The 27,243-nt window shown below is 49.4% G+C and overlaps 2 protein-coding genes across 5 annotated transcripts in view; one reads left to right on the top strand and one right to left on the bottom strand.

Moving 5' to 3' along the window:
* Positions 1-23,611, top strand: part of TRABD2A (TraB domain containing 2A) — a 54,721-nt gene extending 31,110 nt beyond the window's left edge. Inside the window, exons 3-8 of one of the 4 annotated variants that reach the window (XM_059188234.1) lie at positions 5,737-5,883; positions 8,450-8,624; positions 13,504-13,594; positions 14,527-14,575; positions 20,021-20,278; positions 22,649-22,787. In XM_059188234.1, the coding sequence (XP_059044217.1) occupies positions 5,737-5,883; positions 8,450-8,624; positions 13,504-13,594; positions 14,527-14,575; positions 20,021-20,242 (684 nt within the window). In that variant the 3' untranslated portion in view covers positions 20,243-20,278; positions 22,649-22,787. Of the gene's footprint in view, positions 1-5,736; positions 5,884-8,449; positions 8,625-13,503; positions 13,674-14,526; positions 14,576-20,020; positions 20,279-22,648 lie in introns of those variants that run through there. The other 3 variants (XM_059188233.1, XM_059188235.1, XR_009357335.1) reach the window with 3 other exon arrangements.
* Positions 23,612-25,236: 1,625 nt separating this feature from the next.
* Positions 25,237-27,243, bottom strand: part of DNAH6 (dynein axonemal heavy chain 6) — a 227,482-nt gene continuing 225,475 nt past the window's right edge. Inside the window, exon 77 of the mRNA XM_059188231.1 lies at positions 25,237-25,508. Coding sequence (XP_059044214.1) covers positions 25,405-25,508 — 104 coding nt within the window. The 3' untranslated portion in view covers positions 25,237-25,404. The remainder of the gene's footprint in view (positions 25,509-27,243) is intronic.

Genomic DNA, 27,243 nt, shown 5'->3' with positions numbered 1-27,243 from the left:
TGAGTGTGCCCGTGGTGTGGCTGCTATGGGACCGGGGAATGCTGTAATAGATTTGCTGCTCTTGGCACCTCCTGTTTTTAACAGCTGGGCAAAATGTAGCTTCGGACCGAGATAGTGACTGTGATGGCCTGTCCCCTTCTGGGGTTTCCACCTCCGCCTAGAGGTGCCCACTGGGTGTTTCTTAATCCTTTACTGCCCTCTGTGATCTGTTGCCGTCATACACTCTTTTGTCCTGTCCCACTCCCAATGGGCACCCCCTCGGGATGGAGACCAAATCTTCATCCCCAAATGCAACTCCGCTTCCCAGATAACAAGCTGATGCTCTAGGGGGTGGGGAGGGGCTGCTGCTGTTACTATATTATTATTATTATGTAAGTACATCACGCTGATGACTTTGCTGACCACCTTCAGCTGCTCAGAGTTTTAAGGTTCTACCACCTCCCCCTCTAGTTCTCTTTTCCCTGGAGCCTCTTGCTTGGCCCTCAGGTGAAAATATTGACAGTGAGAGACAAGGACCTGTGTGAAGTATCTGTTGCTCAGGAATTTTTAAGAGAATTTGTTATTCTGCATCAGCCCAAGTAGCTTGGCAATATGGTAACCATACAGGAGGCATAATTCTTGGAACTTCCCTGTGCATTCCAAAAGCAGAACTTGAGAATTTAGAACATGGCTTTCTTCTGAAATGATGTTTTTGGGGATAGTTTCTAGGTTTGGCCACAGAGTGTTTTGTTTGCATGCAAAACTGCAGAAGCCATGCTGTTTCAGAAGCATGCCGGTCCCTTAGCTCACATTCTTCCTGGTGAGGATATGAGTCAGACTCCAGAAGCTACGGTGCAGAGAATTGTCATTCAGGGTCAGAGAACCGAGCCAGGAATTGACTGCAGGGCCGTGCACACCGCGGTCTCTCTGGAGATAGTTCAGATTTTAAAGAGCTGGATGTGTTTGCTCTTCATTCTGCAGGTTCCTGACGCTCTCACCCTAACTTGATTCCATCAGTGACTCCCAGCCCTGCCAGCACAATGTGGGTGGTGGTTTGCGCTAGGGTAGCTGTAATTACAAAATGTGTCTGGGTGGCTCAATGGGTTGAGCGTCAGCTTCTGCTCAGGTCATGATCCCAGGGTCCTGGGATTGAGTCCCATGTCGTGCTCCCTGCTTGGGGGAAAGCCTGCTTCTCCCTCTCCCTCTGTCTGCTGCTTTGCCTACTTATGCTCTCTCTCTGTCAAATGAATAAGTAAGTAAGTAAGTAAATAAATAAGTTAAGTAAGTGCATGTAAGGGGGCGGTTGCATGGGCTCGTCATGGTTTATGTGCTTCTGTTCTAAAGCATGGAGTAGCCCTAAATGCACTGTATGGACGGACGCCCGAGATTAAAAGAAATAAGCAGGCTCCGGAGCAGTGGGCAGAGTATGCCAAGATTTATGTCAACAACGAAGTGGTGGGTAATGAGTTACAGTCTGGGGTTTGGAAAACACTGGCTCCGAAGGTTCCTGGGAAAACCACGCCATCTGGGTATCTGGAGGAAAAGCCTTATCTGATCTTGCAGAAATGAACCTGAGTCCTTATAGGATTGTCTGAAATCTTCATCTGTAGAATTCTGCCAGGGTTTCTCCTTGGGGCCTGCCTGCATCTGCCTGAGCCCAGAGCAGAGGTCCTGGGGACAAGGGAAGCAGAAACATGTTCACCTTTAGCCCACAAGGCTGACCTATAGCTGGCATAGTTCCAGTAAGGATCAAGAACGTGCTAGTTGCTATATTCATAAAGCATCCCGCGACTGCCTGTAAATCTCACCAATAGTTAATATTGAATGGAATGATGAGCACCATAGAAATTCTGTGCAAGTTTTGTGAGTGTTAATTCAAAGAAGACATTTATGATCTTGTACTCCCTGCATGTCACCTCCCCGCGTGCGCACTAAGTATATACCCACCAGCTTCATATAGTGCAGCTCCCCGTGCTCGGGGGTCCCATCCCTGTGCTACTCACGTATATGTACTAAGTTGCACGGTACAGCAACTTGCGCTCGATGTTCCTGCCATACTAGGGCAGCTCTGGGTTGGGGGTGGTGGGGCCACCTCTTGGGGTGACCCCTGGGCTTCTGCATCCAGCCTGCTATCTTATTGGAAAGGTTGTAGGAAACCTTCATTTTGTCCCTTCTTGCAGCCAGAAAATACCCTTTTCCTTTTTTGTGATTTGCTGTAGTCACTAATGTTATCTTAAGGATAAGGGTAAGTCTCAGGCTGCATGTACTTCAGAGACCACGGAGGAGAGCCCTGTTGGCCAAACCCTGGCGTTTTATCCAATGATTGTTTTGTCTTTCATTGCAATGGATAGCTTCAGTTTGTCTGTGGAAAGGCATTTATTTGAGTGCTTCAAGGCCAAAGGAGCACAAACAGAAAAGTGCAGGATATCTGTACATTTATTTGTCTGTCTGTCATGTATCACCTATCTGTGGGCTTTCACAGATAGAGATTGTCCCTGGAAAGATACACAAGGCAAGGACCCCAGTGATTGTTTTTCGGGAGGGGGATAGGGGTACAGGAATAGGAGGGAGCTCTTTTTCTTTGTACTGTTTGAAATTTTTACCACATTCATATAAACTATTAAAAAAAGAGTAAGCTGAGACTGACATGTTTTGACTTGTGTCTCCAAATCCTTACGTTGAAGTCCTAACCCTCAGGACCTGAGAATGTGACCTTATTTGGAAATTGGGTCTTTACAGATGATTTAAGATGAGGTCACTGGGGTGGGCATTGATCCAATATGACTGTGTCCTTTTACAAAGGGAAAGTTTGGACACAGACCCACATGGGGAGTGTGCCACATGGAGCTTGGAGTTCTGTAGCCACAAGCCAAGGGAGGACCGGAAGCTAGGAGAGACTCCTGGAACAGATCCTTCCTTAAGTCCTTCAGAGGGAGCATGGCCCTGCCAAGCCAGCCCCTTGATTTTGGATTTCTGGCCTCCAGAACTCTGCTGCAATACATTTCCGTTGCTTAAGCCTTCCAGGTTGTGGTCCTTTGTTTTGGCAGCCCTGGGGAAAGTAAGTCACCAAGTGAGAAACTGTTAGCAGAGTCTCCAAAGAAAGGGATTGATGGGCTAGAGAGGAGGAGGGGTGGGGGGAGGGGGTTTGTTAGGGATGAGGTGTGGTGTGGGGGGGGCAGCATGCACGGCAGGCCCGCTGGCCTGGACCCTGTGCTTGCTGCTTTGCCCTGCCTTCCCTTCCTGCTTGCCTGCCTCAGTTCTCAGCTGGACAGGCTGCCCGGGAACAGATGGGATCCTGCGATGCCGGGAGGCTAGGTCGGTGACAAGCCTCCTAGGAGAGGCCTCTGTGCTCAGCGTAACAGGATACAGTTGTTTGGGAGGAGTTTGCTAATCTGTGAGTCAGATCCTGACACCTCAGATTTCTCAGATGGGCTCAGACTTCACCAAGCACAGCAAGGAGAGTGAATTGCCTCAGAATGACCCACAGTCATGAAGCCTATTAGACTGTGGGGCCTTTCCAGGTGCCACAGTATGTCTCTGAGGAAACCGGGTCTGGACCTCCATGGTGTCCGTTGGCTGAGTTTGGGGCTGTGTATTGTTTTTGTGGCTCTGTCTTGTGTTCCCTGACTCCTGCTCCGGGGCCTTGAGACTTCCTGCAGAGGACCCCGGGGGGCGGGGGGGGGGGAGTTACCTCCTACAGCTGCGGAGGCTGACACAGAAGGCCCCCGCCTGGTTTGCCCCAAACAAGGGCCCTCCAGAAGGGCCTCAGGGCCCTGCTCCTGGCTGCATGGAGTTTGATCATCAAAAGTAAATTAACGTCCCAGCGAAGCTTTGGAAGTCTGTTCCAAACAGGTGAAATGTCTTTTGGGTAAAAGACATTTGACCACATCGAGAAGGAACTGAATAAACAAAGGCCTGGTTTAACCTGCCTGACGGGCCACACAGACTTCTCCATTTGGCAGATCGGCCTGTCCAGTGGGATAGGTGGCTCTGTCTTCTCTAAATACCAGGAACGCCTTCAGAAAAGCATTTCAAAGTCAGTGGGAACTCTTGGAGGAAGGTCTGACACCTGGGCTTGTCCTGAATGCCTTTAGGAGAGGGCAGGCTCCATTAGCACGGGTTTGTGAGCCAAGCACAACTTGGTTCAGAGGTGTGAGACCTTGGCCTGGGGCTCCACAGACCTGAGAGGGGCTTCATTCTGCCCCTCCCCTCCTCTCCATAGATTTGTTCCTCCAGCTAATCCAGAGAAGTTACTCAGCCATTCCCAGTGGTGGTGGAGAGGTCCCAACTGTGTGGCTTTAGAACCCAGAGGCTCATCTTTGTGGATGGCCAAGTTTCCTCACTGAGATCATAATTTGTGGACATGCACCTGGGTGTGTCTGTCAGCTCCTGTCATCAGAGAGGGGTGGGGACAGGGCCTGGCCAAGAAGGTCTGGACCCAACAGAGAGGAGGGGGACATTTTGAGAGGAGAGGAGGGGATTCTACAGAGGGACCTGCCCCCACTGCCTTGGGTTCAAGCCTCAGGACACAGCCAATAGCGTAACCAAGGGAGACCGGGCCACTGGAGGAGGGTGTACAGCAGGCGTGGGTCACTATGGCTTATGGGAAGCAAGTCACCGAGCCCTCCTGCCTCTTTGCCCTCAGAATGAGGGAGATGTGGACAGGAGGATGTCAGGGGGTTGGGGCTGTGCAGGGTCATCTGCTGACTGGAGACACGTAACATGTTGTCTCCAGAGAACCCAAAACCTTCCTGCTGAAGACCTCATCGAGTGCTCAAGTGTCAGCACCCGCCTCTCTGTCAGCAAATGGGGAGGGAATATTCCAGCCAGGCGGTGTCTGTACATGACTACTGGGGCAGCACGTGGAAGGGCAGCTGTTGAAGGTGATGTGTCTGCGTCCACACCTGGAAAGGGCAAGAGAGAGAGAGAGAGTGCCATGGCATCTTCACTGTGGTCAGGAGCCCCAGTCCCACCTGGTGCCAGAATCCCCCCTCCCCCTCTGTCCCATCTCTCCAGTGCCACAAAGAATCCAGTTTTGTCAAATTCCTTGAGGCTGGATTTTCCCAAAAGATGTGCAGTGAACCCTTCTCTAGTGATGTGTGGCCCAAATAAACTTGGGAAACCCGCCACACTCTCTCCCTTTGGAAGAACCCACATTAGTGGGTATCAGAGACTCTGAGAAACCCATACAGATAAAGCTGTTTGGTTTTGTTTAGCCCTCATTTCCTCCTTCTCTATAACTTCTATTAACTGTAACTTGTATTTATGTCCCACTGACCCAGTGAACCCATTAGGCAGCAGACACCCCATTGGTGGTTAGAACAGACTTGTGGATGTTGTGTATAGGTTCCTCTCCAGTCCTTTGTGTAAGTGAAGCTTTCATCAGTATGTGCCTATCTGTGTGCCCAGCTGCCTCCTGCCATTCCTCCCCAGCTTCTTCAGACATTCATCGCAAGCCATTCTCTGGTCTCGTCATCTCCTGGGGACTCTCATGGGATAGCTCCTGGTGGTCTGTGTTTGTTTTAAGACACTTCCTCCTGTGTGACCCACAAGGGGCCAACTTGGGTAGGACAGTCCTCCTTTCCTTTGGACACTCTCCAGGGATTTGTGTTCCTCTTTTCAGCAGCAGCATCCGTGTCCTTGCACAACAAACCCAGAGGTGAGGCCATTGCCAACCTTGGACAAAAGAAATAAGATGGCAGCTAATGATTGCTGTGTCGGTGAACTTAAAAGGGGTCCTGTGTTTTCTTCCCTTAGGTCATCTTTGCTTTGAACCAGACCCTCCTGCAGCAGGAGAGCCTTCGAGCAGGCAGCCTTCAGATCCCCTACACGACGGAGGATCTCATCAAACACTATAACTGTGGGGACCTCAGCTCTGTCATCTTCAGCCATGACAGCTCCCAGGTGAGGGCCTTGGTCCTCTGCCCAGCTCATCGTGCATTTAAGCACAAGAGTAAAGACATTACCTACTGACACCTGGACCTTCTGTGTACAAAGGATCAAGGTCATAAATGGCTCCAAAAATAAAACTGGGCAGGTTTAGATGTTGAAGGAGATGCTGCAGCTAATAGAGGCATTCTTTATGCTACTGGGAACTGGGGGCGTTGATGAGCGTTAATTCTCAGATTGAGGCAAAGAATGAAGCTTCGAGGGATCCAGCAGTAGGGGCAGCCTCTGGGGCATGGAAGGAATCTGAGGGCGAAAGCCCCCTGGCTGGCTTAGGCAGTACTTCTGGGAAGTGATGGAGCAGAACTTCAGCTGCACCTCAGCAGTGGCTTCTAGGGGCACGTGAGCAGGATGGGTTGGATTGTGCCGGTGACGGAGCTGGTGTAGTGAGTGACACACGGGACAGGTCTTACCTGTGGCCTCTCAAGGGGGAAGGAAGCTCAGAGTGCAGCCTCCCTACGGGGATGTTTGTTACTCTTTTATCAACAAGCTTCCTGGGGACAAACCGTGGCTTCCTACCCTCCCCCCGACCAATACCATATGGCGGGGGCAAGTGCCAGCTGAGCTTCTGAGATGGGGAGTGTGTTGTTTCCAGCCCCAGGACCAGCGTCCTCAAGCGGGAGGAGGGCGAGAGTGATGCCCGTGGTCTGTTAGGTCTGGGGACCCTGTTGTAAGGCAATGTGCGTGAATATAAGAGGTGAACAAGGAATGGCAGCCTGGGGAAGAGGGACAACAGAGGCTGGACCCGGCATCAGCCCCACAAGCGTCAAAATAGTTAATGAGTCTAGTGCTGGAGGAAGTAAAACCCAGGCAAAGCAACAAGGGGAAGGGGAGAACAAGGAATGCACTACAGAAGGAATAGTAGAGTTATGGTGATGACAGTTCTTACTGGCACTTGTAGTGGGTGTGGGGTAAGTGGGGAGACAAGTCACGGTCAATTGGGACATATTAAAATCCGAAATGGCAGGAAAAGCTAATACGGACAGGGGATTTGGAAATTAGATGGGTAAATGCGAAGGCTGGTGGGGGCGGTCAGAGAGAGGCTCCTTATGATTCCCTTTTCTGTGGCTCCTTCATCCCTGGCCTACTCACAGCGCCCCCACCGGTGGTGTGGGGTACTGAGGAGGTGGTGCCAGGAGGGCCAGGCTGGTCACGCTGAGGGGCGCAGGTCAGGGGGCACGTTCGGCATTTAGAAGGGACAGCAGGATGGCAGTGGGAGGCTGCCCTGCACACTCTGGGCTGCCTGTGGGGGAGGGGGTGGTACAAAGGAAGTACTGTGCTGAAGAGAAGGGACATGGAGAAATGGACAGAAGGATCGCACATAAACGACAGGATTTTTGAAAAGACGATAAAGGAATAGATGAAGGCTTTAGATTTGGAAATAAAAAAAAAGTATTCCAAGTAAATAGCCGAAGGGGATCTGTTGTTGGTGAAATGGAAATTGACGGCTGTGCCACAGAATAAGGACATTCAGAAGGACTTGGAGGGGCCACTGCAGGTGGGAGAAGCTGCCTGGGAGGATATCCTGTTTTATAAGCTTGCAAATGGTGAAGCTTGTTAAATCCCTGGGTAGAGGAGAGAGCACCGCACCCAGGAGGAGGGGATCCACGTGCGGTGGGAGAGAACCTGCCTGTCGCCTCATCTACAGCCGCTGGGCTGCAAGTACCACCCGGATGGTCATAGTTTGGTGTAACGTCACCCTTTTGTTAGTCCAAACACCGCAGCTGGCCAAGATGTGTGCCGGAGCCAGGTGAAACACTTGCCAGGAGGGCCAAGAACACCGGAGAAAGCAAGAGGAAGACATGGGAATTGGAGTCGTAATGACAATGAACATGTATGGAATTTAGAAAACAGTCAAATGGCTATAGGCGTTCCATGTGTTTGGTGGTAGAATCATAATTATTGGTTCTAAACTATGTATTTATGTAAAAGTATTTTCCTAAAGAAAGCATGTGTGAATCTGACAAGTACAAACTCGGGATGTGCTAAGGCAAAGATAGGGTCTCCTTGTACAAACACATGGTGCCAAGCACTCTCATTTAAATGGAAGAGAAGCGCTGTCTAAAATAGCCCAAGGGTTCTTTCAGTGCTTCATTTACTGTGTTTGCACCTGGGTTACAGACAATGATATCCCAGTTTGAAAAAGCAGGTGGGGGGCACCTGGGTGGCTCAGTGGGTTAAGCCGCTGCCTTCGGCTCAGGTCATGATCTCGGGGTCCTGGGATCAAGTCCCGCATCGGGCTCTCTGCTCAGCAGGGAAACTGTTTCCCTCTCTCTCTCTCTCTGCCTGTCTCTCCATCTACTTGTGATTTCTCTCTGTCAAAATAAATACATAAAAAAATCTTAAAAAAAAAAAAAAGAAAAAGCAGGTGGGAGACCCCAAGAGAGGTGGGTCCGCACCCCCCCCCCCCCCCGCCCCCAGCAGTTTGACTGTCTAGGCTGGGTGATTTGGCGCTCCAATTAAGCAACTTACTTCGTTACTCTGTTGCCCCTAATTTTTTCCTTTTCTCTCTCTTTTGGCGGAGGTTCCCAATTTTATTAATGCCACACTGCCGCCCCAGGAGCGCGTCACGGCGCAGGAGATCGACAGCTACTTCCGCCAGGAGCTTATCTACAAGCGGAATGAGAGAATGGGGAAGCGGGTGAAGGCGCTCTTGGAAGAGTTTCCTGATAAAGGCTTTTTCTTTGCCTTTGGAGCTGGTGAGTCGTAGGTTCCCGCTGCTGGGACACTGGGCTCGGATGCTCCTTCCACGAGGGGCCTGCTGGGGTGGCGCCTGGAGGAAAAGAGCTGAACGGCAGGCACCTTCTTTGCCATAGTTCACTCGCCAAGAGGCTCTGCTGATGCCCCAGCGCCCCCGCAGGGCTGCAACTTCGCTGGAAGGCCCGGGGCGGATAGACCCCGCTGCTACCAGCATACGGGGAAACAGACTGGGAAAATGATTTCCTTCTGTTGGCTTTTTGAAAAAATTATCCCCTCTTCTTGAGTGATTCTATCACTTTCTATCTTTGCCCCCTCCAGAATTAAAGATGGAAGTGCCAGAGCCTGGTAGGGTGCAGAGAGACCATTGGCTGGCCTCCGCTTTCTCCCTTCATTTCTTCCACTAGCTTCATAGACTTGGGCAAGTCACTTCCCTCAGTTTTTCTTAGGAGTAAAATGGGGGAGGGGGGGTTGGAGAGAAGCTCTTCCAGAGTGGCTGGAGGGGTCCGGTATAATTATTATCACTTGACCTCAAGATCCTGCTTCATTACAGCAGCGAAATCTTTTTTTTTTTTTCTTCCCCCCAACCTAACATAACATTCACAGGTTCCAGGGATTAGGTTGCAGATTTCCGGGGGCCATTTTCACAACATATGAAAATTAGTCAACATGCTAACCCCATATAAGTAGACTAAAGGCTAAGCATCAAGTGATGCTCTCAATAGTTGTAGAAAAAGCTGTTGATAAAGTGCAGTATTCTTTCATGATAAACACACTCCTCAGAATTGGGCTAGAAGGGAATTTACTTCATCAGCCTGTGAAAGGTCAGTATGAAAAATCCCACATTAATGTTTAATGGTGAAAGCCCAGAACAGTTTCCCCCTAAGGTCAGGAGTAAGACAAGGATGGCTGTTCTCACTGTGTGTCTCTTCAACAATGTAAAATTAGACACAGAAAAGGAATAAAAAACATTTAAATTGGAAAGGAAGAAGTGAAACTGTATTTTTTCTCAGGTGCAATGGTCTTGTGTATAGAAAATGCTAGGTAATCCATCAAAAAACCGTGAGCACTAATAACCAAGGGTGTAAGGAGGCAGGATACAAGATTAATATACAAAAATCAGTCATGTTTCTATATTCTAGCAATGAAATTTTGAAAATGCGGCTAAGAAACCGGGGCCATCTATTTATTTATTTATTTATTTATATTAAATTTAAATCCAACTAATTTAAAGCACACATACAGTGTGTTGTTAGTTTCAGAGGTAGAGTTCAGCGATCATCAGTCTTATATAACACCCAGTGCTCATTAACATCATGTGCCCTCCTTAATGTCCATCACCCAGTTACTCCTTCCCTCCACCCACCTCCTTTCCAGCAACCCTCAGTTTATTTCCTATGACTAAGGGTCTCTTATGGTTTTTCTGAAGCCAGTTCCATTTAAAAGCATAAAAAAATGCTTACTACTAAATTTAACAAGTGACATGCATGGTGTATAATGAAAACTAAAAATGTAATAGAAAGGAATTAAAGAAGACCTAAGTAAATGGAAAGACATCTCATGGTCATGAATTGGAAGACTTGATAAATACTGCTAAAATGACAGTATTCCCCCAAATTGATCTATACATTCAGTGTAATTGTTATCAAAATCTCAGCTGATGAAAATGTTTTAAAATAAGATAGTGGTGATGTTTGCACAATTTTATGAATATTTCAAAAATCTCTGAATTGCACACTTTAAAAGAATGTATTTTAGGGGCGCCTGGCTGGCTTAGTCGGGAGAGCGTACGACTCGATTTCCAGGTCATGTGTTTGAGCCCCTCGTTGGGTATAGAGATTACTAAAATAAATAAAAAGAAGACAAGTTTTATATTATGTGACTTATACTCAAATAAAGCTGTTGTGGAGAAAATGAGAGGTTGGGCTCCTATATTTTGTTCATTGAAAAATGAACAATTTTGCCTTTGGTAGCTGGTTCCTGTGAGCTGGGTGAGCGATTTTCCTCTTCCCTGAATCATTCTGTATTTGGATTGTGCACTCTGCCAGGTCGTACTGTGCCCACAACTGGCCCGTCTCTAAAGCTGTTGGCTCTGGTCCTGTGGCATCCTATAGGAGTTAGGTCCCAGAAGCCCTCATGGTGTCTGGTGGTGTGATGGTGGCTCTCTCTTGGGATGCAGAACTGGTAGCTTTATTCCAGTGGCTGGCTGTTCCAGTGCTGGGTCTTCCAGGAGGGAAGGTGCCAACCTCTGAGCATGGTCTTTTGCTTTCCACTCCTGCCAGACTCAGCTGATGTCTCCCGAGCTTTCCTGATGTTCAGCGGTAGAGTAGGGCACTGGGTGCTGGGGGAAAGGTGGATGTTTTGAGATGACAGTGACTTGCCCTGTGGTGTGAGGCTGGGCAGCACACCAGGTTGGTGGGCAGATTGGTGGGCAGGTTGATCTGAGCAGATCGTGGGGCAGGCCCTCTAGTTGGGGACTGTGCTGGACAGAGGGCTCAGGTGAGACTGCAGCACCTGGGCTAGCCTCATTCTCTGGGCACAGCTCGTCGTACTGCTGCAGCTCTGGGGAGAGGCCTCGCAGCCGCTGGGCATTTGGGGATCGGGAGTGCCCTGGGCAGCTGCTAGTGCCAGGTTCTCTTCCCTGGAGCTTTTTTCTCCACCGCTTGAATCCATTTCTCCGTGCCTTCCGAAGGCTGTGTTGGCTGAAGGAACCCCAGAAATTGCTCCTGACATGTAGTACTAGTGCTTTAAAATTTAAAAAATCTGCGGTTAGCAAACTTTTAATTGCAAAGTGAGGATAACTGAAAACTAAAAGCTCCAGCATTTAAAAGCAAACAACAGCTTTTGCTACAGGGGCCTGGAGATAAAATTTAGAGATGAGAAATGGAGTGTGCCTTTAGAGTAGGAGGAAAATGAAGTCAAACAGAATAGCTCGGTTCTGTGATGAGAAAGCATTGTAATGGGGGCAGTTCATTGACTTGACAAATATTGTTTGCCTTCCTGATTGGTGGAGAGCGTGGACTCTGGAGCCAGACCCCTGGGGTTTGAGATGCTATCTGCTTCATCTCTCAGTGCCTCTTCTCACCTGTAAAATGGGGATACTACTACGCCCACCTTATAGGATTGTTGGCATGGGGGGACGGTGTCCAGTGATGTGTAAATCATTTTACCTTGTAATGTTCAGTGACTGTTTATTTTTGTGATCACCCCTGCTGTGTGGGCTTGGCAATGGCTGGGGGAGTGAGGTCAGGGCAGCACTTGGCAAGCTTATTAGCCACAACCCCTTCCACCCAGCCCAGGCATAATCTTGTATGTATGTATGCATGTATATATAAGCGCATGTGTGTGGGGGGGGGCGGGTAAGGTGGGAGAGAATTGGGGGGGAGGGAGAGGGACAAGCAGATTCCCCTGAGATCATGACCTAAACCGAAACTAAGAGTTGGACGCTCTACTGACTGAGCCAGCCAGGTGCCCAGGCATAATGTGTGCACTTCTGCACTGGGGTTAATCTGGGCCTTGCCAATGCCCCTTTCATCTGAGCCAGTTGCCTCTCATCAATATTGGAGTCATAGACCCTACAATTGAACCCAAGAATGGAGTAGGGCCCAATATCTTCTGCCATAGTCCCTGCCCTTGGCCTTCCTAGGGTCACAGAGGCTGATCCAGGTTCCTTCTGTGGGACCAGGACACGGGAGAGACCTACAGACCACTTGTCGTCTCTTCTGCAGCATGGATGGACCTTAATTTGCTGTCCCAGTCTCTGGTTATCAAATACTGAGGTGTCAAAATTGCATAGACTCTGCCGCTGCTTAGACCTTAAACAGGTCCGGAACCTGTTTTACCTGTTTTCTAATTTAAAGTGGAGATAATAACAATCCCTCTAAAGTTCTATGCCATCACGTGATAGACTGCTGCAATTTAATGGGCCATTTAGGACATTAAAGTGCCATACACTGTCACAGACAGGGTCATGTCAGTTCTGAGCATCAAAACCAAAGGAGGGGCACCTGGGTGGCACAGTCTGTTAAGCAACTGATTCTTAATCTCAGCTCAGGTCTTGATCTCAGGGTCATGAGTTCGAGCTCTGTGCTGGGCTCCATGGATGGAGCCACCTAAAACAAAAACAAAAACAAAAAAACCTGAAAAGAAAGAAGGTTAATCTCAAGATTTACTTTTGGCCTTTAAAATGTTTATTTGAAGATGTCACCACAAGCTTATCTGTCTGATCTTTGTTGTTTTTTATCAAAAGGGAAAAAGTGAGGGGAGCCTGGGTGGCTCAGTGGGTTAAAGCCTCTGCCTCAGCTCAGGTCATGATCTCAGGGTTCTGGGATCAAGCCCCGTGTCAGGCTCTCTGCTCGGTGGGGAGCCTGCTTCCCCCACCCTCTCTGCCTGCCTCTCTACTTGTGATCGCTGTCTGTCAAATAAATAAAATCTTAAAAAAAAAAAAAAGGGAAAAACTGAAATAAAATTCAAGCTGAGGTTTCCAGCTATGGCGGCTTCTGCTAAACAGAGGTTTTAACTGTACATTTATCTTTATGTGTCGGACAGAAGGGGGCTTGGGTCTTAGAGGTGGTTGGCTTGTATAAATAAGGAGAATTGTCAGGACTGTTAACAGTGCCTTCAGAGGTAGAAGGTTGGGATTTGGGGTCTCGGCTGTCCTCTTACTGTGTGACTCTGGGCAGCTCACTGCACTTTTCTCTGTGTCCTCATCTCTGAAATAATGGTTACTGCTTCCCTGTCTAGACACTCTGGAACTCTCCTGGGCTGGACAGAAGGGATGGTGGGTTGCCCAGGTTATTTCTTTGATCTGGGGTATATGTTTGGGGGTATGTTTAGTAATCATGAGAACTGCCGTGTTTCTGATCATTTTTCTTCCCACAGGTCATTTCATGGGCAACAACACAGTACTTGATGTCTTGCGGCGTGAAGGCTATGAGGTAGAACACGCCCCCGCTGGACGACCCATCAACAAGTAACCTTCCTGTGCTTCTATCCTGGTTGGGGAGCAAGTAGGGGGACCAAGACCCCCACAGGGCTGCCTGGGCACCGAGGTGGGCTGTCCCCTGAGGGGCTCCAGAGGCCCCCAGCAATGCTCTTATCACCTTTCCCATCTGGTGGCTAAATAGACACTTGGCACCCAGCTCAGCTGGCATCCTGGTGTGGCTGCGGCTCTGTCAGACGTGGGTTGGCTGCAGGCACTTTGGGCAACAAAAGACTGTGGACTTTTCCTCATAGTCTTGAAGCAGAGAATTAGAAGGAGAGACTGTTCCACGGTCCTGGGGGCCCCAGGACGGGTGGTTTGGCTTAATGCTCAGTGCCCTTCCAGTGGGCATTTGGGAGGTTTCAGGGAGGCAGATGGTGGAATCAGTCATATTGTCAGGTCAGAGGGGCTAAAGGCGCAGGATGCCCCTGTGAGACCCATCTTGGGGGCAGGAGCCAAACCTCTTTCCTTAAGCTCCCCCCGCCCCCAGGTCAGTTTATTTCTAATTTTGATGGCCGTGTGGATACTTCCTTCCCTTTTCATACTAGTCAGCTTGGGCTGCCATCCCAGAATGCCACAGACTGGGCACTTGAATAACAAAAATATATTTACTTCCAGTTTTGGAGGCCAGAAGTCCAAAATCCAGGTGTTGGTAGGTTCGGTTTCCCCTGATGTCTCTCTGGCTGGCAGATGGCGCCTTCTGTGCACACATAATCCCAGCGTCTCTGTCTGTTTAATTTCCCCTTCTTACAAGGACACCAGTCAGACGATCCCAGCCCACCCTAACAGCTTCATTTTAGCTTAATCACCTCTTTAAAGGCCCTGCCTATGAATATAGTCACATTCTGAGGAACTGGCCGTCAAGGCTTCAACATAGGAATTCGGCCCAGAGCACATGTCATTCCTCCCTCCACTTCTTCCAGATCGTGGTCACCAGCGCCCCCTCCTGGCAGAGATCTCAGCGGTGCTGAGGTGAATGCGGAGGTGGGGGGTGGTCCTCTGCTGAGGGGGTAGAGAGGGGGTAGGAGGTGGTGCCTGCTTATGGCTGCTCTTCCCCAGGGACCCTCTCTCTCTTTAGAATCTCCCTTAACTCATGTTGTTTCAAGCCAGGGCCTCTTGCTAGCCCCTTACTCCAGAGGGTCCTTCCTCAAAGTCCAGTGACCCCCCAGGGGTGGGTGGGGGGAGGTGGGCCAGAATTCTAACAGTCTCCCTCAGTACAGCCTGGGCCCATCTCCCCCCGCTACTTGATACCTACACGCAGTGCATCAGTAGTAACTGTTCTGCACTGGCACCCTTACTCTGAAAAAGCCCTCACCTGAGACTCCTCATTTCTCACCTTTATCACACCTCGGGCCTCCTTTCTCCGGTTCCCTCCTCTCCTTTCCCCTGGCCCTCACACTCTGATCCATTCTTTCCTTTCTGTGGGACTAACCTTGCAAGTGTCCCTTCCTCAGAAACCTTCAGTGGTTTCTCCCTGTTCTTTTCCAAAGTCCGATTTCTGTGCGTTGATGTCTCAGTTCCCAGTCCCTACCGTTTTTCCAGCACAGGTAGGCTTCTTGCATGGGAAAACCTCCTGTCCAGGCTGCTGCCTGTGCACCTCCCCCTGACAGGGAAGACCCTGCCTCTCCTTCAGCCAGCTCTGCTGATGGCCCAAGTGTGGCTCTTTCTCTCCCTCATCTCCTCCGTCAGCCCTGGACGGAGAACCCAGCCCTTAGTGGTTCCTGCTTGGTTTGGGGGGACTGGGTCTTTCCTCACCTACGGGCTCTGTGCTCCTGGATAGCAGGGTGGGCTGGGCCTCCTGGTCCCTTCTCAGCTCCCCACCCTGCTGCGGGGCTGACTCGGCTGGTGTTTGGCACCCAGTGCTTGTGGGTGCTGAAGAGGACCCTGCCGTGCCTGTGTGTGTATGTGTGTATATGTCATGGGTGTGCATGTACGTGTGTGCATGTGTATGTACGTATGTGCACTTCCTACTTCTCTTTCTAACCCTGAAACCTGCCTCTGGGAGGAAGTAAGGTCAGGAATCACAATTTTGAAAATCTCTCCGTGATTCTGATGCACAGTGAGGGCTGAGAACCATGCTGACATGCAGCCCGGCCGCTCACATTTCCAGGGGAGGAAAGAACATTTACTGATAGATTGTCAGGTGTCAGCCAAGTTTACACGGACTCTCAGTTAATCCTCAAAGCCAGCCTGTGAGGCAGGTGTTTCTTCTCCTTTCCTGACGGACAAACAGAAAGATCACACAGGTTATCAGTGCCATAGTGCGGCTCAGAGTGCCCCACCTGCATGTCCCTTCTCTTTCTGCCCTTTCTTCTTCTATGTTTTACTTCCCAGATCTTTTGTCTTTGCTCAAGCAGCTTCCTCTGCCAGAGGGTCAGTCGTCATCCCCGCCCCTAATTCTGTCAGTATTTGTGAGGTCCAGTACAAATGCCCTATCTTCTTCTCTGCTCCAGCCAGGGCCCACCCCCACGCAGGAATTCCCAAGGGGTTTGGTGTGTGCATCTGTGGTAGCTGTCCTGGCGTCTGGCACACCCTATGTGCTCCATTTGGGTAAATGTCTATGACTTCTCAGTGGTGAGCAGTGCTCCCAGGGGAGGCCACAAGGGAGCAGGAAGTCTGGAAAGGAGCTTCTGTTCAGGAAGAGGAGGGGGTGGGGGGAAAAAGGCCTAGAGCTGGGGGGAGGGTGGGGGGAAGTATCCACAGTGAAGGTATTGGTGAGGGCCAGTGCAGTGGCTGTGAACACACCCACTTCCTTCCTACTCTCCTTAGCAGCGATCTGATAACCCTTGAGGGATGATTCTGATCATATGGAACTTGGATCTGGGACAGGCTGTGTGAATGAGGGGGCAGGAGGCCTTCCAACTGGTGACCTAGCTTACTCCAGCCCTGCCAGCCCCTTGGGGTTTGGGGTAGACCAGTACAAGATGGACAGAGAAGGGCTGTATTTTGGAATAAGGGGAGGGCAACTGGCAGCCACTCCCCTCCACTGTCACCTGGAACACACAGCTGGAACACACAGGAAATGCCGCTGGCAAGGCTCCTGCTGAGCTGATCCCAAGGATTTAGCCAGTCCCCCACACCCACACCTCTTCCAGGATAATGGATGCTGGAGGGTTTTTGTTTTTGTTTTTGCTACCACAACAAACTACTATAAACTTCAAGCAAGATTATTTTACAGTTCTGTAGATGAGAAGTCTGACATGTCTCATTGGGTTGACATGATGTTAGTGGGGCTGTATTCCCTTCTGGAGCCTTCTGCATTCCCCTCTGGAGTTGGAGAGGGGAGGATCTGTTTACTCACCTTTTCCAGTTTCCAGTTTACATGGAATGCGGACCGTGAGCTCAGCCCTTTGTGAAGTGACTGAGTCGTTTCAGTCCTCACAGCAGCCAGGCGAGATAGCTCAACTTCACAGAAACAGCAAAGGCCCAGAAAGGCTAATTACCTTGCCCTGGTTTCCAAGCCTGGGCTCTTTCCTGGATACCACATGTCCTCCTGTGTGTGTGTGCTCACATTTCCTGGTTTGTGACCTCTTCCACCAGGTTCAAAGCCAGTGACACTGCATCTCGCTGACCATTCTTCTGTACTTACATCTCCCACAGGCCACAGAAAAGTTCTTTAGCTTTAAGGATGCATGTGATTAGATGGGGCCCATCCAGATAGCCTGGGGCAATCTCCCTCTCATAGTCCTATGTCACACCCAGAAAAGCCCTTTAACCAGGAAAGGTAACAAATGTATTCACAAGTTCTGGGGATCAAGATGTGGACATCTCTGGGGTGGGGGGGAATTATTCTGCCTACCACAAATCCAATGAGGATCTGGTGAATGTTCCTTAGGCTACACAGGGGTGTGCTCGAGGCTTCTGGCCATGCTTGTTGGCGCACATCCAGTGTCCCTCATCCCCACACAGAGGGACTGGGAGGAAGGGGCATGCACAGGGAATGCGGATCGTGAGCTCAGCCCTTTGTGAAGTGACTGAGTCGTTTCAATCCTCACAGCAGCCAGGCGAGATAGCTCAACTTCACAGAAACAGCAAAGGCACAGAAAGGCTAATTACCTTGCCCTGGTTTCCAAGCCTGGGCTCTTTCCTGGATACCACATGTCCTCCTGTGTGTGTGTGCCCAGGAGAGGGGCCACTGCCATCCAGTGTTTCTTTCTTGGAGACTTCCATGGAGTGAGTAGATTATATGAAATTCAGGCAGGGGACAAACAGTTTCTCAGCCCAAGAGTCCTCTACTGTGGTCAGAATGACCATGGGCCTAGGCTTCATACATAACTAGAGGTTTTGCTAAACTTTGGGAATTCAGATGGACCAAAACATGGTAACCTATAACCTCAAGCTCTGCTGGGATACTTAAGCTAGCCCAGAAGTTCTGGGATGGATTGGGCTGTGTTCAGCCCCTGGGATTTTCTGTTCCTGGCAGAGCAGCAGCCAGAAACCTTGTGAGCATTTGTCTGTAGGGTCTCTCCCAGGAGATTATAGCGACACCATGCTATACTCTCCATATTTTCTATAATGAAATAGATTAGCTTTATAAACCGAAAAAAAAAAATCTTAATGATGAATGTTATTTGAAAATGGCACTGAATCTTTATTGGGACCTAGGGTAAGGAAGTTTATTTTCCTGGTCCTTAGTTTCCTTAAATTGTAAAGTGGATGTTATGATCCCCCAGGACATCTCAGCTGTGAAATATGAGAAAGATAAAAATCAGGAGAAGTAAAACCAATTTCTTTTGGATTAATCTACCCTCCTCCCCCCAACCACGTGCAGGGGCAATTAACCTGGTTCTCAAGCCCTGGCCTTGGCTACCTGCAGTAACTGGACTGAGGTCTTCTTGTGTCTGTTGTGATGTGATTTGAACAGAATAGAAGCTGTGATTTGTCCCACTGTGAGGATCCACTGCTTGAAGCCCTAAGAGCTGAGCCTTCATGAATTTGAGTTCATGTTCTTTGCTAAGTAAAAGCAACAGACCTCGTTTGGAGTGCCTACTGTGTACCAGAGCCTGTTTGGGTTATATGGAGGTCAAGGATGACATAGACATAATCTCTGCTGGGGTAAAGGGCCTTGGCATGGGGTCTGCCTGCCCATCTGCTCCTAAATCCTCTAGGAGGCCACCAGAATCTTGGAGAGAGAGAGGCGGGACAGTTTTCCTCTCTAGGCTCCAGTTTCTTGGCATAATGAAGAGGTTCATCTAAGTGGTGTCACACTTACAAGTCAGGCATTGTGCTGGGCTCCAGAGATAGTGATGAATCTGGCAGGTCCTGTCCTCCAGGGGTCTTGTAGCTGTCACTATATGTTGCTGGGATTCCCAGGCTCAAGTTCAGAATAGGGGCCTTTCTTCTTTGCCATTTGAGGAATTCCCCTCTTTTACCTTTTTTGCCCACCCTGAGTCTTTCCCTTTTTCATTTTTTTTGTCTCTTATACCTCCTCCATCCTCACACAGGGCCATGAATATTAGTTGACATCTCAGTTCTGTTGGGTTGTGGGTCAGAATTGAGCCCTGCTTCTGGCTAATGGTTAGTTCATCAAGGCTGAATCAGGGCAGAACGACCGAATTCTTCATATGCTGGTCTGCTACAGGCACATTGTTGGAGGATGCACTTGGCACATCCACGGCTCCCTTTTCTCAGGTGCATGGGAGCCTCAGGGCCCTCAGTGCCTCCATCAGGAGACAATGGGATTGGCCTCTAGTAGCTGGGATTCATCTCTTACTGGCCCTTCTCAACCCCAACTAAACCCTTGACAAAAGTCCTGTTGCAGGAAGAAAATTGGTCCTTCTAACAGCTTATTTCCCCACCAGAAGAGATTCTTGGGGTGGGTGGGGGGGGGACTATAGTCACCTTTAGGGGAAGACTAGAAGCAAGTTTGAGTTTCTCATCAATTGTGAAACACATGTTCTCTTTGGGAAGGATGGCTTATGGTGAGGCCTGGGGTAAGGTGGTCAGAGGCCAGCGCTGTGAACAGTAGCAGTCATTCAGGTGGGGATGGGGCTGCTACAGACTCATTCTGAGTGAAGCCCTTAGGAGGGTAAAGGGGGGATTAACATGATTAAGGGCCACTTCAACTGTCCTAGGTAAATGGCCTTTAAACATTCTTCATGTTGCTTTCAATGCTGTAATCTTCAGTGACTTTCTAGACAGTGGGACCCCTTGTTAGGGAAGGGGAGTAATTATACACAATTTAAAAGAGATCTTCTGTTTCCTCCCCAGCTGGGGGATTTGGAACGACTATGGTGACAGTATGGGAGGGAGAAATTAAGGCGTCAAAGGGATCAGTTCTGGAGGTGGCTTCGAGAGCCCTCCCTAGGCAGCTTGAACTTTGACATTCTCTCTCCCTTTTGAGGCCCTGAGGGTGGGGAGGACGCCATGCTGTGCGACTGTCCTTCAGATCCATCTTCCCTCCGCCCCTCTTCACAGAGAGAAGCGCCAAACTCCGTCCTCGGGGCCCACCTTCTCGTCGGTCTTCGCTCCGGAAGTGGCCGCTGGGGACGTCCGAGCTCCGGAAGCTGCGTTGGCGGCCCACTCGCTGTTTCTGCCTCACGTGTCCCCGCCCGGAAGGGCCGACCTGGGTGGCGGGGCGGAGCCGAAGTATCGGAAGAAGCGGAGGCGGCCACGCCCACAGCGAAGGCAGCGGCTTAGGCAGTTCAGTGATCTGTGGGTTCGACTGGAGGAGCGGTGAGATGGTTTGGGCTGGGCTGGGCTGGGCTGGGCTGGGCTGGGCTGGGCTGGGCTGGGTAGGGCCTGGCAGGGAGCCCATTCCTGTCATCCATCTGCCCCCTGGGAGTGTGAGTGTGGAGCAGCCCAGGAATGCTCACTACACTGCTTGAGAGTGAGGGGCTTCAAGGCTCTGGTGGGGTTAAGTGCCCCACTGGTGGACCAGCCTTTCCTGTTCCTCACAGTCTTAGGCACTGGTGTTCCGGTCACTGTGATACAGGTGAAGCCAGATTAAAGGTAGTTGCTTCAAGCCGGAATAAGGGCAACATGTTTATCTTTGTTAAAGGATAGTGGTGGGGTGGGGGAGCTGGTGTAGGTATGCATGAGCTTATTGGTTTGCCAGTCCTTTCTGCACTGCAGATCAGGGATTTCATAGTTTTGCAGAGTTGGAAGCATCCTTGTAAGAATGGGCCTGTTCAGCCCCAACGTTTGACAGGGAGTAGGGTGACCACAGAATGTACTCTCAGAGATGCTTAGGGGGTAGATCAGAGGTGGGCAGAGGAATCAAAGGTGATGGTCTGCAGGGCATAAGGCTTCTGGAAGAACTATATCAGAGAGGCCTGGGATCCAGGATCCAGTTCAGCCTGAGTGTACTGAGTTCCTTCTATGTGCCTGCTTTTGTGTTCAGGGCTGTGGCTTTGGAGTAAACCAGGCATTAGCCTTCTGCCTCCATGGAGTTCACATTCTGGGGAGAAAGCCAGATCTTGAGTCGATCGTCTGCAAAGGAAGTATAGGGTACTGTGAGAATGTGCTTTTGTGTGTGTTGGAGGATTGTGTGTGTATATAGGGCTGGGCACCAGGAAAGGCCTCATAGAGTGATGGACCTTTCAGCTGATACTGAGTAGAAGCCTGACAAAGTGAAGTCCAACGAACAGAACTTTTGAGTCTGGATCGGGAGATTCAGGGATCTGATGCTTGCATAGGTGCTTAATAATGTTGACTGAGTAGCAATTGAGCAAGGAGGGGAAGAAGTTCCAAGCAAAGGGAACAACTTGAAGGCATGGAGAGAGTGAGCGTGTTGAAGAAACCAAGATGAAGTCATTATGGCTGGAGCCTGGGAAGTCAAGAGCAGTGGGGTGGGGTGGGGTGGGTCCAGACAGGAAGTGGGGTGGAGTGACGAGAGTCTTGTGCCTGCAGGAATGAGGAGCCACTGAAGGCGGGAAGCAGGCATCCAATGTGTTGTGGAATTGGCAGCTTCTTTGTTTTTGTTTTTTAAATTTTAAAAAGATTTTATTTACCTATTTGAGAGAGAGAGAGAGTGAGTGAGTGGGAGAGGGAGAATCTGAAACAGACCTCACTCTGAGTGGGAAACCTGACCGAGGGTTTGATCCTGTGACTGTGACAGCATGATTTAAGCCAAAATCAATAGTCAGATACTCAACTGACTGAGCCACCCAGGCAGCCCTGGGATTCGCATTTTTATTTTTTCACTTTTTAAAGATTTTATTTATTTATTTGACAGAGAAAGAGAGAGAGTATAAGCAGGCAGAGGGAGAGGGAGAGGGAGAAGCAGGCTCCCTGGTGAGCAGGGAGCCAGATGTGGGTCTCAATCCCAGGACCCCAAGATCATGATCTGAGCTGAAGGCAGTCGCTTAACTCTCTGAGCCACCCAGGTGCCCTAATTGGCATTTTTAAATGGAGGGAAGCTGGGTGCCAAACGGGACCTGGAGAACAGGGACAAATCCTGTTGTATACGTGTTCCACAGTACCTGACAGAGGACAGCCCTACAACCATCCTTCCTTGGTGGAGGAAGAAGTCAACCTATTCGGTACTTTTTCATTCTGGGCCATTTCCTTTCACAGTGGCCCGGAGTTGGGCACTTTACACCTGAGCTGAGCTGAAAGGTCCAGATGGGCCTGAGACCATGGGCCCCTCAGCTCATACTGTCTTGACTTGGGCTGTCTGCATGGTGTTCACACCAGACTGAGCTGGGGTCGGGGAGAGAGCCAGATCCCAGGAAGGATACCTCGTGGCTTGGATGTGCCTCTCTGTGTGGTCAGTGAGGAGGGTCCCTGCCTGAGATCGCCCAAAGGCTAATGATAAGCAAGTCTGAATTGGGCCGTCTTGCACCTAGAGTGTTGATAATCTCTGACCCAAGAACCATATTGCTGCGGGACATGCACCGGTCTTAGCACTTGTATTAGCTCGGTTTGTTGTAGCAGTGGTATTAAGGGACAAAGACACAGGAAGCCCATTAATATACTAAATCCATTCCCATCTATCTTTAAAAAAGGGAGATGAAAAGAAGCTGTGTGGGCCTTTCAGGGCCTTGGAGTAGCCAGTGGCTCCTGCTGTGCTCTGAGACTCTTGTTTTTTTCTTTTTCTCCCAGTGTCATGGTCCCACAGCTCCAGGTCCCCATTCTGGATAAGTCCGTCTCCGCCGAGCTGCAGCTCCTTCACCGTGGGCATTCCCACCACAGCCAGATGGTGGCCAGCAGTGCCGGCCTGTCTCTCTGGACTCCTGTGTTCTGGGTGCTGGCGCTGGCTTTCCAAACAGAGGCACCCCTCCTGTAATGACTGGAGGGGCCAGGCCAAGCCCCTGATCCCATGAACTTGAAGGATGGCCATTCCTGTACTCCACACTCTGGTCTAGCCTTGATAGGCCCAACCCAAGAAAAGAGAGTAAAATGCCGTGTTGGTTCTTCTCTGTCCAAGAATTGACTTTGGGTTATCCAGCAGTGCTTGGGGTAGGTGTACAGTTTTGTAATATAATGAGTTGTATGAAAATAATTATAAATGTATTATATGAAAATAATTAAATACATTTTCTCTGTAGACATTTTCCTACAACGTGTATATATTATGCAAACAACTCTTGCTCACATCCTCTGGATACTATCACCGCTTCACTCCTGGGCTCTGCTCCTGGCCTCCTGCCACTTTGGATCCTGACCCTGTTCTCCTTCCTGCTGCTGCTCTTCCTACTCACTGTGGGTTCTGGATTCTGGGGAGTCAGTAGGCCGCAGGACCTTTGTTTACTCCTATTTCAGGTCTGTGATTAGGGTGCTTCCTGCACTCTGGCAAGCGCTTTAATTACGTATAATGGGTCTCACCGGCATGCTGAAGACTGGGTGAATGGGTGAGTTTTGTCAAAGGGGCTGTGCAAGAAAGTGGTTTCCAGGGGAGCCTTGGTGGCTCAGGGGGTTAAGCCTCTGCCTTCGGCTCAGGTCATGATCTCAGGGTCCTGAGATTGAGTCCCGCATCTGGCTCTCTGCTTAGCGGGGAGTCTGCTTTCCTCTCTCTCTCTCTCTCTCTTTCTGCCTGCCTCTCTGTCTACTTGTGATCTCTCTCTGTCAAATAAATAAATAAAATCTTAAAAAAAAAAAAAAAAAGAAAGTGGTTTCCAAACACTCCCTCTTCCTGTCTTGTTATTTATTATTTATATGTCTGTGTCTTACAGGGAATCTATAGAAAATAAGTAAGAGTAGAATTGTCCTGGTTGAGTCTGAAATGGGAACTTTTATCCCTACCCCCCACCCCTTCCTGCCCCACTGCAAGGTTTCCTTAGGGGCCTTCAAGAAGCTCACAGAAACCCGGAGGGTCTGCGCAGGACTTGGATGGGACCAACAGGAAACATATGTGTTTGTTTCTAACGTGGTTTGGGGAAAGCCTGATTGCCTGGGCTTGCGGTGCTGTGACCTTCTCTTCCTAGACTTTGTTGTGGGTGCATTCACAGTCATTTCCAGGGCCCAGAAGATTCTGGGGTCTACTGAAAGAGTGGCGTGGCGTGACTCAGGATGCCATCCTCCACCTTTGCTCCATTCTGCACCGTGCACCCTGTATTGCAGGGGTAGGAGGGTTCAGTGTTCCCGGATTCCCTTGCTGCTAATGAGCTAGATATATGTGCCTTGGAAGGTGAAGGGCTCAGAAGACCTTTTTCTTCGGGAGTGGTGGCAGATAAGTGGAGGCTCCAGGAGGCACGCGTTTGTGCAGTGGCCCAGCGCTACATTTCCTTGTCCAGATAGTCGCCTGCTCCACGAGTGTGGTACAGCTGTGAGGTTGGCAGTTTCCCACAGCTCTCTGACCTTGGGTTACAGCTGCTGTGGTGCCCGATACCCACCTCTGACTTCTGCTACAGCCATTCCCATGGCTTAGTAAGCACCTTTCCCGCTTGGAACGCCAAGAGTAGCCTCGGATTCCTGCTCTGAACTCTTAAGGTAATAGAAGTGCTCTTTGCTTCTCCGGGACTTGAGTCTGTTTTTTTAAACTTGGATAGGAATGGGGATGAAGGTGGAAGTAAAATGGGAAGGCAGGATTACTGGGCCTGACCCAATTCTTGCAAATTTCTGTTACGGGGGTGATGTAGCTTTATCCATCCTAACCAGGTGATCCCCAGTTTCTCGGCTCGTGTTATGGCTGAGGAGGCAAACAGACCCTTGTTGGTTTGCCACAGTGACTGCCCCATCTTAGTACTGGCCCAACAACCTCTACTTGTGGTGAGGAGGCGGGCTCAGACCATCCGGGCTGGAACTTGGCTGCTTTTCACACAGGCTCATCTAAAGTGGAAGGAGAAGCTCTGTACTTGGGCAGGACCAACCTGCACTTCGTGAAGCATAGCAGCTTTTTCTGAGGATTGTAGTATAGCCCCGTAGGGTGGGGGAACAGGCATCTTGGGGTCAAGATCTTGTTATGCAGCTCATTTGCTCATCAGCTTCCCCTGTGCTGGGCTCTGAACCTTAATCATTTCCCAGAAATGGAAACACCTGGAACCATGTGACTGCAGTGGACACAAGACCTTTTGTATTAGCGTATTAGCGTGAGGAGGAAGGAAGCCCATGTGGGTAAGGCATGGCTGAGCTCTGACTCGCCCAGGCTATTGATGGGAAGCTGCCTGACTCACCTGGGGGAGGGGAGCAGGTTTAAGAGGTGAGTGCTGAACCCACTGCTTTCACATCAGAGCTTGAATTACCAACAGGAAGAAACATTCAAAGTTTATTTTAGGTTGGAAGAGAAAAACCACATTACTACCCTCTTAAGTCAGATCCAAAGTAAAGCTGTTTTGCTCACATATAAGTTCTGCAGACCTTTGTCCCCCATCAGGAAAGATCTCTGGCCTGGTTCTTTTTTAGCAGGAGGTGGCAACTTTTCATTCATTTAGCTGGCAGAGCAAAGCTGATCCCTTGGCAATCCAGTAATCTTTGGACCGCTTCGAAGGTAAGAGGACAGTAACCACAAAGTTGGTTGAATGACCTAGTTAAGGATACAAGAACAAAAGGTTTGTTAAAGAATAACCCCTTGATACAGAGAGCACTATATCAAGACACCTGGTTTCAGGCCTGACTCAGTCTGTAAAGATAATGGGCAGCTAGTCCTTTACAGATTTTAGTTTTCTGCTCTGTAAGATGAATATGTTAGGACGTGATCCTTTAGGCCCTGTCTAGCTCTGACTTTGTATAATGTTGTAAAGGATGTTCCAGATTCTCTGCAGTCTGACTGAGGGAACACTGGACTACAATTCAGCCCTGAGTTTTTAGTGGGACTTGGGATGCATTTGGTAGGTTGGGCATCTGTTCACTTGTCCATCTGTCTGTCTATCTGTGCGTGCTTTGTTTCACCCTGCAGTTGGGCACCAGGGCTCCTGAAATGACTAAGCACAATTGTAGATATCTGGTCCTCAGGTGTGGGGCATCTGAAGTAAGAGGTCACGTTTGCACTTTTGCACCAGGACCAGTGTGAGAAGTAGAGCATTCTGCCCTCAAGATGGCACTGCATTCATGGCAAACCCCATCTGTGTGGAAGTTGGAGAAGGTGGTGCTGTCTCCTACAGAGAATGCCTATGTCTTCCCTTTCCTTACTTTTGTATGCCATGCCCTGCATGGTGCCTGGGCAGTGTTTGAGTGACGTTTTGTAGTACAGATGCACCACACACACACACACAGCCCTATACACATATACCTAGACACACACATACACACATTTATATATATATTTAACTGTTAGTTTGATTCAGGATTTGAATGAGGTCCATGCCTTGCAGTAGTGATGGGTTTTTATTTGAATTGATCTGAGAGTCATGTGAGTGGGGGTGGAGTGAGGGAGAGAGAGAATCCCAAGCAGACTCCACACCTAGCAAGGAGCCTGATGTGGGGATTGATCCCACAACCCTGAGATCACAACCTCAGCCAAAATCAAGAGTCAGATGCCCAATCTACTGAGCCATCCAGGTGCCCCAGTGATATGTCTCTTAAATCTCTTTCAGTTGGTAGGTTTCCCCCTCTGTTCCTTTTGCCATCCCATTATAATTGTTGAAACAACCAGACTGTCCTATAAAGTTTCCTACAGTCTGGATTTTTGCTGACAGCATCCTCTGGTGATTTTAAATGTGTTCCTCTATCCCTGTAAAGGGGTGGTTAGATCTAGGCCATGATCACATTCAGGTTTGAGTGTTTTGGGGCAAGAATACTTGAATAGGTTGTGTGTACTTCCATCAGGAAGCACCTTATGTCTGATTGTCTTTCTTTGTTGGTATATTAGCTGTTGATAATTATTACTAAGAGCCATTATTTCATTAGGGTTAATAATAATTTTTATTTATAAAAATATATGCCCCCCCTTTTAAAATTTTATTAACACATAGTGTATTATTTGCTTCAGGGGTACAGGTCTGTGAATCCTCGGTCTTGCACAATTCACAGCACTCATCATAGCACATACCCTCCTCAATGTCCATAACCCAGCTACCCTATCTTTCCCCCCACAGCCCCCGAGCAACCCTAAGTTTCTTTCCTGAGAGTCTCTTATGGTTGTCTCTCTCCCTGGTCCCATTTTGTTTCATTTTTCTCCCCTCCCTTCCCCCACCCCCTACAACCTCCCACTCTGCCTCTCAAATTTCTCATATCAGAGAGATCATATAATTGTCTTTCTCGGATTGACTTATTTCACTCAGCATAATACTCTCGAGTTCCATTCACATGGTGGCAAATGG

Source organism: Mustela lutreola, chromosome 9 (genome assembly GCF_030435805.1).
Source record: "Mustela lutreola isolate mMusLut2 chromosome 9, mMusLut2.pri, whole genome shotgun sequence".
Taxonomy (NCBI): domain Eukaryota; kingdom Metazoa; phylum Chordata; class Mammalia; order Carnivora; family Mustelidae; genus Mustela; species Mustela lutreola.
This window is presented reverse-complemented; position numbering and strand designations above follow the sequence as displayed.